General features: G+C 40.3%; 2 protein-coding genes across 3 annotated transcripts in view; one reads left to right on the plus strand and one right to left on the minus strand.

Moving 5' to 3' along the window:
* C2H6orf136 (chromosome 2 C6orf136 homolog) overlaps positions 1-13,999 on the plus strand; it is a 15,887-nt gene continuing 1,888 nt past the window's right edge. Inside the window, exons 1-6 of one of the 2 annotated variants that reach the window (XM_007483498.3) lie at positions 1-235; positions 10,561-10,965; positions 11,287-11,375; positions 12,047-12,247; positions 12,384-12,453; positions 12,551-12,922. In XM_007483498.3, the coding sequence (XP_007483560.1) occupies positions 164-235; positions 10,561-10,965; positions 11,287-11,375; positions 12,047-12,247; positions 12,384-12,453; positions 12,551-12,670 (957 nt within the window). In that variant the 5' untranslated portion in view covers positions 1-163 and the 3' untranslated portion in view covers positions 12,671-12,922. Of the gene's footprint in view, positions 236-10,560; positions 10,966-11,286; positions 11,376-12,046; positions 12,248-12,383; positions 12,454-12,550; positions 12,923-13,999 lie in introns of those variants that run through there. The other variant, XM_016430947.2, reaches the window with a different exon arrangement.
* Positions 12,979-13,999, minus strand: part of DHX16 (DEAH-box helicase 16) — an 18,167-nt gene continuing 17,146 nt past the window's right edge. Inside the window, exons 19-20 of the mRNA XM_001368455.4 lie at positions 13,605-13,778; positions 12,979-13,217 (exon numbers count right to left, since the gene is read on the minus strand). Of these exons, the coding sequence (XP_001368492.1) occupies positions 13,089-13,217; positions 13,605-13,778 (303 nt within the window). The 3' untranslated portion in view covers positions 12,979-13,088. The remainder of the gene's footprint in view (positions 13,218-13,604; positions 13,779-13,999) is intronic.

The raw sequence follows: 13,999 nt of genomic DNA on the forward strand, positions 1-13,999 counted from the left end.
CTCAGCCCGCTACCTCTGGAATCCATAGTGCGCAGGCGCGTCCTCTCTGTTTCCTTTCCTCTCACTTTCTCCCCCTCCCCCTTTCCCCTTCACGAAGCCGGCTCCGGTGCGGAGGCTACTGGACGCCGGATTCGGGAGACACTCTTCCCAGTCCCCGAAAATCATGTACCAGCCAAGTCGAGGAGCAGCCCGGAGGCTCGGCTGCTGCCTCCGCGCCTACCAGGCCAGACTTCAGGTGAGGGGCAAGAAAGGGAGGGGGAAGAGAGGGGCAGCGCGAGCTCCCCTGCTGCTGTTCGGGTGCCGAGTTGGGCGGTGCGCGCCCTTGAGAAGAGGGAGCAGGCGCAGTGGCCTCCAACTCACCTCCCTTCCAGCCTCCCGCCCACGCCGGCTTCCCTGCGCAGAGGACCCCCTATGGCTTCTGGCCCTGGGCACCTAGTGCAGTGGTACTGGACTTCCCAGACCCCCCCCACCTGAGGATCTAGGCTGGTCTGGTGAAATTCGCGGTAGTTTAGGATTATTTGTGGTGGTGTACCCGGCCCTCTTTCTTTCTCCGTATCTGGGAGGTTACCTGTAACTTGGAGGTGATTTGAAGGGCAGAGGGACCGTGGAGCTTCTGGAAAGGGTTGGAGAGTCTAGCTGTTAAGCTTTATTTTTGCAAACCAACTCAAGGCTAGAGGGTGACCTTCTCTGCAAGTATTGCATCTTGACATCCTATTATTCTGCTCCTTAAGGGGACCGTTCCCCTCTTCCCTCCATAGCCTTTTTTAGAGCTGGGCCTGTTAGACCAGCGGAGCACCCTAGACTTTGCCAGAGGGTACTGAAATTTAGAGGTGTCGGTAGCTCATTATTCCAACTCCAGAAATAATAGTCTAGTAGCTAGTTAAAAAGAATTGTTAAAATGGGAAATTGTCAGAATCCTTCCAGGTGAGCGATTCCCAGACCCTGTTTGCTCTTTCTTCCTTTTTTCCTCTTTACTCCCCAAACCCATGCACGAATTCAGAATGAATTAGATTTTAAAAGCTTCTTTGTTGGTTTTATGGCTTATGTTCCAAAACTGATGGTTTGGCAAGCCTTTCCTCCACCAAGCTGTCCCCATAGCTGTCAGTATGCTCCCAAAACAAGACCATTCAATTTAATGGAGATATTTTCAGAGGAAGGTATTCCTGCCAGTTCATTTCTCCATAGTTGCTGGTCCTGCTTTTAAGTGCTTTCTTGACATTTCTAGATTCAGAGTATCCAAAAATTTTTTTTTACCTTTTCCTTGAAATACATCTATTTTGGGGGCAGCTAGTGGCTTGGGGTGTGGGGGTGTAGACAGGAGGTCCTGGGTTCAAATATGGCTTTAGATATTTCCCAGATGTTTGATCCTGAGCAAGCCTCTTAACCCCAGTTATCTAGCCCTTTCCAATCTCCTATCTTTCTCTTTTTCTGTCATAGAACCAATTGATTCCTAGATAGAAGGTAAAGGTTTATTTGAAAAAGAAATACATCTACCTTCTCATTTCTGTCAAGGGCCCACTATTCTTCCAGTCATCTTGGTTCACAACTTCTGTCTGAGTCATCCTTGACCCCTCAACTCTTCTTCATCACCACCAGTAGTTCCCTCCCTATACCCCATATCCAATCATTTACTAAGTCTTTTTGATTCTGCCTCCACAATAAATCTTAAGTTCACCCTCTTCTTTCCACTCTTGGTTTAGGCCTTTACCAGTTCTCACCTGCACTTTAGCCAAATCACTATTCCCTCATCACTCATCTGTTCAAGAAACCTTAGTATCTTATAACATAAAATTTAGACCCCTCTTTGACATTTAAATCCCTTCCCAAACTTGGCTTCTACTTATCTTTCCAGACTTAATTCACCTTGCTTCCCTTTACACACTGTGTATTTCAATCAAACTGGCCTAACTCAGTGTTCCCCATATACAACAATAGTCCAGCTCCCATCTCCGTGACTTCCCAAGCTGTCCCCTTGAGCCACAATCTTTTTTCCTCACTTACACCTTCTGGAATCTATTGTTGGTGTTTCAGTGCAAGGACCACTTCATACAAAGGCTTTTGCTGATCCTCCCTTCTCCCCTTACCCCCCCCCCCCAATTAGTGACCTCTACCCCCAAATTACTTTGTATTTATAGGAGTAGGAGCTTAATCTGTGATTTCATTAGCACAAGGAGGTCCTTGAAGGAAACTCTATCTATGCAGGTCAGCAGTTTCTCTGCGATATTAATTTTTAAAGGATTGCCTAGAACAGCCACAGAGACAGAACTTAGGCCTTTGTGTCCCTCACTCCATGAAGGAGGCCATGTTTCTTTCGTTATATTTATATTTTGTTTCTTTTTTGTAAAATGTAAGATTCTTATCCTCAGGGACACCTTTTGTTTTCTTTCATGCTTTCATTCATTCATCCATTTATTTATGCACTGTAGATATTCAGTGAATGTTTGCTGAATTTAATTGTATAGTGTCTGAAAACATGATCTACTGGAAAGAGTTGTAGTTTTAAGTCAGCTTTGGCTGCTAGCTTTATTCTATGGCTATCTCCTCACTACCTGCCTAACCTTGAACAAGTTGATTGGTTCTTTATTTAGAAAGAATAATCTATTTCCCAGAAACCTTTTAATATTAGAGCAAAATTAAAGTATGCTGGAACCCTTGTAGTGCTGGCTTGGGGAACAGTCTTTTGTGTATAGGGTGGGGAGGGGAGAAAGAAAAGAACACCACATAATTTTACTGAAAATGCATTTTTTCAACAGCAAAATCAGTGCCTACTTTTGTTCAGTGTAGTATAGTGTTGGGTAAGGTAGGGGTTGATACAAAGTTTAAATATAATTCATGGACTCTTATCACCACAGAGCCTATAGATATAGCAGGGGAATAGGATACATAGACAAGTAAATGGTAATATAAAATTACACAAATGCATAAAAAAACAGAAAGTGGAAGGGGAAATTATTGGGACTATCAAGGAGCCTTCCAGAGCATTTGAGCTTTAAAGCATATTTAAACTGAGGGAAAGTAAAGTGATGCAGAGAGGTTTAGCAGATATTCTAGTCCTAAATAGATGGCTTTATTGGCTTCCCCTTTATTCACTGGAAAATTGTCTTTCAAACCTTTTTCTCACCCACCCACATTTTTATTCTCTGGGAGCTTGTGACTTGACCTTTTATTTAACTGAGAAGACCATATGATGTAAGCTCTCTTTCACCTTTTCTTTCAATACTTAAAACTCCATATCATTACCTTTTCTTCTAACTTGTCTTCACAGGAAAAGAAATATCCCTTTTCAGTTAGGCTAATCCTTCCACTTGAGACAATGTGTGGCACATTGGATAGCATGATGGGACTTGAGTCTCACAGATGAGTTCTAATCCTTCCTCTGACATTTATGAGCTGTTTGACTATGGACAAATCATTTAAATTTTCTTAGCCTCAATTTTTTTTTCTGAAATTTGGTAATAATAATGCCTGTAGTACCTACCCCAGATAGTTATTGTAGGGATCAAAAGAGAAAATCCTTTGAATGCCATATATATGTTACATGTAGCTTTGATTCCATTTCTTCTGCCTTTGCCTAGGACTTTGCACTAACAGTAAACTAAACTCTTTTCTCATGCATCCTCAGCCCTCCCACTTGCGTTGTTCTTTCCTAAATATCTACAAACATACCTATCTCCCAGTGCCAAATTGCCACCCAGGCCATGTAAAAATGTATGTCTCATTCTCCATCTTGAGTTCATCACCTCTCTGTCAAAAATCGAGTAATTTTCTTCAACGTCAGTCTTCTGGAGTTGTGGTTCTCAAGTGTTTTATAGTTGTTTATCTTTATAGTACTGTTATATATAGCACTCATTTTCTTTTTCAATCAGCAAAAATCTACTCTCCCCAATCCCACAATTGAAAAAGAAAGAAAATAATTCACTAAACATATATTGAGCTGCTATGTGTGAGGCACAACAGAGATACAAATATAAATAAAAACAAATGATCCCTGCCCTCATCATGCTTACATTCTAGTTGGAGAAGACAACACACAAAAGGAAACAAAGTGGGGAGATGTGGGGAAAGTTACCTGATTCTAGGGCATGAGAGTTCCAAAGAAGTCTAAAAGCAGTGTGACTGACAGAAACAAAGAAAAACTACTGAACACTCTCTTTAATAAACACAAGGCCCTGGAGATCATGGTCCTGCCCTCCAGCCAGAGGTGTAGAGGGTCCTGATGAGATCTGAGTACCAGGTATGTTCAGTTTTGCAGCATAAACAAAACCCCTGTTACAGACTTGTAAAGTAAAATAAATTTCTCACCTGGCATTGTCCAAAACAGTCATTCTGCACTGAGTCCCTTCACCTATGTATCAAGAGGTAGATAACATGTTTCATCATAAGGCCTCTGGAATTGTGGTTTGTGACTATGCTGATTCAGAGTTCCTAAGCCTTTCCAGAGTTGTTTGTGTTTCTAGTATTGTTGTCATTATATAAATTGTTCTCCTGGTTCTGCTCACTTTATTCTAGCTCAGTTTATTCATATTTTCCCAGATGAAACATCCTCCATCATTTCTTACAGCACATTAGTATTCTGTCACATTTATTATTGTTGATGGACACCCCCCCCCAAAGTCTAGTTGTTTGTCACCACAAAAAGATCTACCTTGCATATTTTTGTACCTCCTTAAGAATTTGTTTTGCTGAGGACAAATCCCTCTATTAATCTACCCTTTATTCTCTCCTTCATTCCTATTTTCCTGTTTAGCTATGTGCATGTGTTCTTTCCTTTAACCAAGTCATATGAAAGGTTCAAGTGTCATCCCCACCCCTATCTTTTTTTCCTTCTTTATATAGACAATTTAGGCATCCTGATTATGTTAGATTGTTTTCCTTAATCTTTCCATCCTCTATATTACAGTTTTAAGATTATTGAGGCACAATGGAATCACTTCCAGGCCCTCTGTCTAAATAGACTCCCGTTATGACCCCTTATGATAGGATTCTAAGGGGACACATGTATCATAATCTATATAAGAACATAAAGAGTTTATCTTGTTTAATCCTTTATGATTATGTTTTCTCATGTTTATCTTTTTATTTTTTTCTTGACTCCTGTGTTTTGCACTTCAGAGTATCTACGAAGTTCTGGTCTTTTCAACAGGATTGATTGGAAGTCCTCTATTTCATTAAAGATCCATTTTTCCCCTGTAGGATTATACTTGGCTTTGCTAGGTAAGTTATTCTTGGTTGGTTGTAAGCCTATATCCTTTATCTTCTGGAATATTGTATTCCCAAGGTTACCACCTCTCTTTATGGTGGTGTTTCTCTTATGTGATTCTTAGAACTTGAATTCTTTCTTGCTGTTTTGCAGTCTTTTTCCTTTGATCTGGAAACACAGGATTTGGCCATAATGTTATTAAGAGTTTTTGTTTTGGAGTTTCTTTCAGGAGGTAACTGGTAGATTCTTTCAATTTTCATTTTGTCCTGTGATTCTAAGAGATCTAATCAGTTTTCTGTATAGTTTCTTGAATTATGATGTCTAGGGTTTTTTGTTGCTTTTCAGTCCAATGGTTCTTAAATTCTCTCTCCTAAGATATATTATACTTTTCTAGTTTTTTCATTCTTTTAATTTTGTTCAATATTTCTTGTTGTCTTCATGGAATCATTAACTTCTAATTGGTTCATTCTAATTTTCAGAGTCCTTTATTTGGTTAAGGTTTTATGCCTCTTTCATTTTAGTTTTAAGTTGTTTAGTTTGAAGTTTTAGTTTTAAGCTATTAATTCTCTTTCCAATTTTGTCTTCCATAACTCTCACTTCTCTGTGTTTTGTTTTGTTTTGCCCTAGCACTCTCATTTCTTTTCTAACTGTTTTCTTTAGTGCTTTCATTTCATTTATAAAATCATTTTAGTTGTGGGTTTTTTTTTGTTTGTGTGTTTTTTTGTTTTTGTTTTTGTAGCTCTTGCTTCATCTCTTCTATAGAAATTCTAGTTGAATTGTGCCCAAGTTGTGTTTTTCTTTGGGGCTTTGCTAGTAGGTGTTTGGGGATCATCCTCTCCTTCTAGATTTGTGTCTTGAAAATCTCTGACACTAAGTAGACCTTGACTAGTCTCATCTGTTTTTCCCTGAGTCTTAAAAATAAATTTGTTCTTTATCTTATCCATTCTATCTCTCCTCCCTTCCCACATCCAGATTTCTAGGAAAAAGCTATTTCTGCTTTTATTGCCTTTACTTCTTCTTCTGTCACTTCTCAATTCTTTGCAGTCTGGCTTCCTACATTATCACTCAATTCAAACTACTCCATCCAGAGTTACCAATAACTTCTTCATTGCCTAATCTGATGACCTTTATTTAGTTCCACAGTCTTCTTGACTTCTCTACAACATTTGGCACTTCTGATAAGTCTTTCTCTTGGATATGCTAACCTCTGCAGTTTTGTGATCCGGTTTTCTTTTGGTTTTACTTCTGCCTCTCAGATTGTTCTTTCTTAGGTTTCTGTACTGGATCATCATCCATATCACATCCTCTAACTGTGGGTATACAGCTGTATCCTGGGCTTCCATGTATATAGCTGTATCCTGGGCTTCCATCTCTCACATTCTCTTTCATAGTGATCTCATCAACTTTTATGGCTCTAATTATCAAGGTTATTCTTGCTTTTAAGCTCTACTTTTCTACCTTTTGGGCATTTTCAGCTATATATAGTGAATATATTTCAAACTCAACATGGCCATAACAGGACTCATTCTCTTCTTTCCCCCTCTGCCCCAAATCAACCATCTTTTGAATTTCACTCTATCTGTCAATGGCATCACAGTCCTTCCAGTCACTAAGGTTTGCAAACTCAGTGTCTTCCTTGACTCTCCATGTTTAATCAGTTGCCAGGTCTTTCTGATTATACCTTCACAATATCTCTTATATACTTTCTCTCTACTTACATGGCCACTACTCTAGTTCAAGACCTCTCGATCATCTCTCACCTGGACCATAGCAGTTAGTCTCCTAATTCCTTCTTCAAGTGTCTTTTCAATAGGATCTTGCCAAGGTGATTTTCCTAAAGCATAGATTTGACCATGTCACTCCTCTATTTAATAAATTCCAATGGTTTTCCTTTACCTTTAAGATAAAAAATACATAGACCCCTTTTTTTGGTAATTAATTTCCATCATAACCAGCCTTTTTCATTTTGTTATATATTTATTACTCCTCTGGCTCACCATTGTTTCTCACATACAGTACCATCTCTCATCTCTCTGCCTTTGCATAGGATGTCAGTCTCCAACGTGTGGAACATGGCATCTCTTCTTAAAATCCCCATTTTTCTTCACAGTTCATCTCAAGAACTACTTTCTACATTAAACCTTTTTCATTCCCTCTCCTAACTGCTTGGGTCTTTCCCCCAAAAAATTAACCTTGTATTTATTTTGTATATACTTTAATGGAGAAATGTTGTTTCCCCCAATAGAATAGAAGCCCTTTGAAGTCAAGGATTGTTTCATTTTGTCTGTTTCCCTAGCACCTAAGAGGTGCTGTGTTCTAGCAAGTAGGTACTTTGTAGCATTCATTGAGAAATCTCTCTCATTCTCTTTATTACTAAATTCAAAAAAATTATACTTGGTGCCAGCACTTTGTTCACTGGTCCTTATACTCTGGTTTTGACCCCAACCACTTTACTGAAACAAGGAACTTTTTATTTTAAAAAATATTGTTAACCTTTTGTTTTGATATCACACCTTCATTTCTAGTTATATCCTTCCCTCTACCCTAACCCATTGAACTATAGTCCTAGTAACAAAGAATTAAAAATATGAAGGAAAAAAATCTTCAGTAAAACTAACCAATTCAGCTACCAGATCTGATAATCTATGTAGTATTTCACATCTATACCACCCCCTCACTCCCATCTTTGCAAAGAAGTGAGGAAGGCATATTTGCTTATCTTTTTTCTGGGCCAAGTTTTGTTATAATTTCACAGCATTTGGTTACTTTTTTTTGTTCTTTCTACTTATGTTTTTGAAGTCAGTGTGTGTTTTTCTGATAACTTCATTCCACATTAAGTTCATGTGTTTCCTATTTACTTTTTTAAAAAGCATAATTCCAAATTTATAGAATGGTTGAAACAGTTTACAAAAACATAGTGTGCCTGTCTTTCTGATTTGCAGCCACCACCAGCCCCCCAGCCAAACACCCACCCACCCACCAGGGCCTAATCACCAAATTCATTGTTCCTATCCTTTACCCCTATTAAAAATAAATTCTTCCTTCACATTTCTCTACCTTTTAGGACTATCATTGACTCTTTCCCCCTGCCTAGCCTCCCTGACTTTGACTTCAGAGACCCTACACTCTTCCTACCTCTTATTTCTTTCTTGATTTTTTATCCTTTTTCTACTTGCTAGCGCTTTTCCTGATTCGAACTTTGGGTTCTTTGTTTGTCTCTATACATGGTTTTCCTTGGTATCTATTACTTATACAGTTTCTGTTACCATCTCTATGCAGCTAACATAGTCAAATGAAATAATATTTATAAAACAATTTGCAAACCATAAAACATTATGTGAGTGTTTGCTGTTATGCAGTTAATTCCCCAGGCCATTTCTCCTTTCTCCCTATTCCCACCCTTCCTGGAGTGCCAGACCTGTACCTCTAGCTGCTTTAGGACACTTCTGTGGGAATGTCTCATGAGCACCTCAGACTCAGATGATCCTAAATCAGGCTAAACATTTTTCTCCTTAAATCTGCTCTTTCTCCTAACTTTACAAATTCTGTCAGTGGCACATTTAGTTACCCAGTTGTCATGTTTGTAACTTTAGAGTTATCTTTGACAATCTCATATCCCATACCCTGTTATTTATCAAATCCTGTACCCCACATCGCCTTAATATGCCCTCTTTTCTCTTTCCTCTATGCAGAACAAAGCTTGTTTGAGGCCTTCATTACCACCCAACCCACCTGAACTATTGCAACAGTCTTACTGCTGCTAGAATTATTCTTTCTTACAGATATAATTAGGTTAAAAAAATCTGTAGCCATTCTCCATTGCCTCCTGCCTAAAATTAGAATTGTTTTCTTAAGCTTTTAAAACCTTCCACAATCTGACATAACTCTGATTTTCCAGCCATTTCATATCACTTGTACTCAGAGGGTTCAAAGATTTATAGCTCTTAGGAAACTCACCTTAGTAATATCTAATCTGATCATCTCATTTTAAGACAAAGAACCCCAGGCCCAGAGAAGCTATATAATTTGCCAAGGTTCCACAGGTAGCAGAGCCAGGCTTTGAATGCAGGCCACTGACTAGCATTATTTCCACTATACCATACTGTTCAAGCTAAGTGGATTCATTCTCTGGTCCTTTGCCTTAAAACTTGTGGTGTCAAATTGAAATAGACATGGATCTCTGTGGGCTTAAGGGCTGCATATTGACTTAGAAAGTCACAAATTGGCATTATGCTTATATTTTTATTTTAATCATTTCCTAATTATGCTTTAATCTACTTTGTTATACTATTCTTTATAAGTAGAATACCCCTCCTTACCATCATCATCTGCTGAATTTATATCATCTTTTAAATATTACCTTCACCAGGGTATTTTTCCTGATCCCCTCAGTCAGTAATGATCTCCCCTCCCAGTTTAGGTTTTGCATCTCTCTAATACCATGTAATGTATATTAGTTATGTTTGTGTCTTATAGAATATAAGGTCTGTGAGGGTTGAGACTTTGGCTTTTTAAAAAATGTTCTGTCTCCCCAGTTAACCCTAACCCTACACACATAGAGCTTAATGTCTGTTGAGTTGATAGATCAAAGCATAGGGTATGCTCAGGGTGACTGGAGTTGACTCAGCTTCATGTGGATGGCTATTACATGAGAGAGCCAGAAAACTAAGAGAGTAGAATTAGGAGGTTCTTATATGCAGACAAAGGGTTTGAAACTTTATTTGGGAGACTGAGGGGCACTGAAGGTTCTAGAGTAGAGAATGATTTGACCAAAGTTGTACATAAGGAAAATGTATTTAGCAAGTGTGACAGTTTGGAGGGGAGAAGGTGGAGGAGGTAAGGCCAAAAGGGGCCTTTGCAATAGGCCTGGCAAAGTGTTAAGAATATCTATTAGATTGGCAATGGGGATTAAGAAGATAGATGGACAACTAAGTAGCATAGTGGATAGAAAGCCAGGCCTGGAACCAGGAAGACCCAAGTTCAAATCTGGTCTCAGACACTTCCTAGCTTTGTGATCCTGGACAAGTCACTTAACCCCCACTGTCTTACCATTCTTTCATCTTACAATTGATACTAAGATAGAAAGTAAAGGTTTAAAAAAAAGGTGGATGAAAGAAATAGTGCAGGGGTAGAATCAACACAAGAGCCTTTCAGTCTGTTATAGCTTCCAGCTCTTTTTCAACAATTCTGACCCTGTACTGCCGGCACCTTTGGACCTACTTTCTGGGGTCTGTTGAGGGAACTGAGTGGAGCTTCGTATAATAGGTAAACTGAAAAAAATAAACAAAAAAATCCAGCTTGGTTCTTTGTCCGTCCAACCCCCTCTTCTCCTAATTATTGTTTCTTTTCTTTCCTCATAGGACCAATGCTCTTCTCAGGCTCCACCATTCCTACCCTTGTGGCTCAGCTCACCAGCAGTCACTTCTCCTTCAGTGTCTCCACATCTTCGGCTCCCTTCTCTTTCACTCCCTTCCAGCCAGCTCTTCCCCCAACTTCCCCAACAGCCCCTCCCTCAGACCCAGGCCTTCATATCACCCTGGGTGGGTCTTCCTTCTGAGAAGGGAGAGGATGGACAAGGGCCAGGATTGCATGGAGGCTGCCTGGATGGTCTTAGAAGCCTCTTTGAGGAATTGCCTTGCCCCCACCCTGGGGCTGTGATCCCATTCCGGGCCCCTGGAAGTCCTCACCCCTCTCCTGCCACTCCATCAGGGAACCCCAACATGGAGGAACATCTAGCTGTCATGCATGAGAAACTGAGGCAGGAGGTGAGTCAGGGGAAAGGGGATACTGTATTTATAGGAGGTGGTGGAATTTAGGCAAACTTTAAGATCTCCTGGCCTTTTTTGAGCCATGAAATGGAGACTGTTATCAAAGAATTTCCTTTTCTGGTGTATTTTTAAAATAGATAAACTTATCAGAGTGGGAAAGAAGTAGATGGAATAGTTAGTAGGAAGAATAATCTCAAGAAGCATCCAGGGAGCAAGTTCAAAGAAATAAAGAACCCAGTAGATTTTGGGAGGAACATAGGGTGGCTAGGACGAGAAATTTGACCTTCAGATCTAAATTGACCTGGTTCCTTCTTGTAGCTCCCCAACCTGTTTCTTCGCTCCCACGATTACAACCTCTACTCATCTGATGTGGAATTCATCAATGAGATCCTGAACATTCGAACCAAGTGAGAGCCTGGATACTGGTGGGGAGGGCTGGAGGGTCTTTGTATATGGGCTCCTTTATAACTGTTCTTTACTGTCTGAGCCTTTATGTTTCTTCTAGTCCTAGGGTATGGTTCAGTTTCTCCTTTTTCTGATCTCTTCCCCCAAGAGATAATTTCCTCCTTAACCCCAGGCAGTGATTGATATTATCTGGCTTGTGTCTCTTCTCCTCTACCAGCTAGAGATCAGATATAAAATCTAGCCAGATGTTGTAGAGTGCTGAATATAGGAGTCAAAAGACCTAGATTCTGGGTTATTACTTAGTAGCTTGGTAACTTTGGGGTGAATTCCTTAACTTCGCAGAGCCCATTTTCTCCTTTGTAATGATTTTCTCAGGCCTACCCCTTGGGTTTATGCTAAAAACCAAATGTGCTTGCACTTTATAAAACTACACCATTCTATGTAAGGGGACTTGTTTTTAACCCATCCCTGCCAAATATTGCTCATCCTAGATTCTTTCCCTTGCTCTGCCCTCCCTTCAGCCCCACCTGGTATATATGTATTCCCTATCCATTTCTTCCTTCAAATACAAATCCACATACTTTTTGTCCTAACCCTATTTGTTTTTTTAGGGAGATTTATACTTCTTCAGCAATTGGCCGAGTCTCTGACTTACTAACATTTCTTTCCCTAGAGGCCGCACATGGTACATTCTGTCATTGACCCTCTGCCGATTCTTGGCCTGGAATTATTTTGCTCAGCTGCAGCTAGAAGTTCTGAGGTTAAGCCAACATCCTGAAGACTGGACACTGCAGGCACGATGGCGGCTTGTGGGTTTGCCTACCCATCTCCTCTTCCTACGCTTCTACCGCCGGGATAAGGATGACCTTTACCGGTGAGGGAGAAGGGAAACCTAAGTAGCTAAGCATTGAATTCTAGTTATATTAACCATCCCAGGCTTTTGCTGCTTCATGAATCTACAAATTTAGTTTTCCATCTCAGTCCTTCATTGAACTTCTTCTATTCCCTAGGACATATGATGCCTATTCTACTTTCTACCTAAATTCCGAAGGCCTCATTTATCGTCATCGCCTGGATAAAGTAAGTTGGAATTATGGTGGGGGTAGTGTTATCTTACACACATCTTGAAGTCCTCCCCCCACAACATTAATCTTTCCTCCTCTTCCCCTCTTTCCAGCTGATGCCCTCACATTCACCTCCAATGCCTGTCAAGAAGCTGCTGGTGGGAGCCCTGGGAGCCCTGGGCTTGGTAGAGCCAGAGGAGGAAGCTAGCTTACATCTATGTCCTAAGTCCTGAATAAGGATGAGGGGAACTTGGGCATAGGTCTGTATTTGCATGGGGGGAGGGGGGAGAGTTACAGGCTGCACTGAGCACATTATGCACAGGGGGGATGGGATTGAAGGGAGTGGGGAGGCTATATTATTGTAGGCCTGATCTCCTCATTTATCATACCTCCTCATCTTTTCCTTCCTACCTTATTCCCATCTTATGCTGTATAATTTAACTTGTACATATTAAAACTGAGGACGTAAAGAACCTTTAATCTAATTCCTCTGCATGTGTGACCTATGTCATATACTGGTCCTCATATCAAAACTCTCAACTTCTTCCCAAAATAGCTTTAATAAATAAGAGTCATTTAAAAAACTAACAACAAAAACTTGTACAAAGAAAATGAGGAAAGCTAAAAAAGGAAAGATAGTTGTTAATTCCCTTAACCCAGTTCCTCTCGAGTCTTGCCAACTTTCTTGGGCATTTTCTTGGCATTAGGATCTTCTAGCTCCCGGGCTTTGTAGTAATGGGGAGCTACCTCAAGGAGCCAACCACTCTCGATTTCTAGTACCTGGAAAGAGAAGGAAGATGAGTTTTTTTTTGGAGAAGAAACATTTGTTTCTAACTTTGCTGTTTCCCTGTTGTGTTTATCAAGGAAGCATTCTCATCTAATCAGAAAGAGAGGAGGCTGGGGCAATTGCTGTCAGTCCTCAAGAGCCAAAACCTAAGGTTCCAATTTTTTCTGTGATTTTAAAGAGTCATTGCTCTTGAAAGGCAAGAGATCTGAGCTAAAGCAAGGGAAGGTCTCCTTTCCACATTTTCTAGCATGCTCAAAGGACAGGTCCCATAAGCATCCATCCTTCTCTTCAGCTACAAGGATATCAACTGTAAGGACAGACCCCTGCCAGGTGCCCACTGAAGAGAGACCAATCATGGGAAAGGGAGCCTGTGGTTTTACCTGTCTCATAAACTCCTTAGTTGTCAAGACAAGTTCATGGTAGAGTAGCCAACGTGGCTGCTCCTCAAAAAGAGAGGAGTTAGGATGAATGAAAACAGTCTGTTGTTGTTTCACTGTGCGGTACCCACTTCGGGTCAGCCGTGCTGTGTGGTAGAAATAGCCAGCAGTGATGGCCTGGAAGAGAACGCACAAGAAAAACCTAACCAGTTGGTCCTTTCATCTCTCCCAGCCACCCCAATAGAGAGAAAAGTCAGTGCACAGGTAGAGCCAAAGCTAGGCCACAAAAGCTTTGCAGGATAAAAGAAACTCTAAGCCATCTCAGAATACTTTGGGAAACCTATTTTCCTTGAGAATATAGGAAGAAATGTGGAAGAAAGCATTATTATTAGAATATT

The sequence above is a fragment of the Monodelphis domestica genome, chromosome 2, assembly GCF_027887165.1.
Source record: "Monodelphis domestica isolate mMonDom1 chromosome 2, mMonDom1.pri, whole genome shotgun sequence".
NCBI lineage: Eukaryota > Metazoa > Chordata > Mammalia > Didelphimorphia > Didelphidae > Monodelphis > Monodelphis domestica.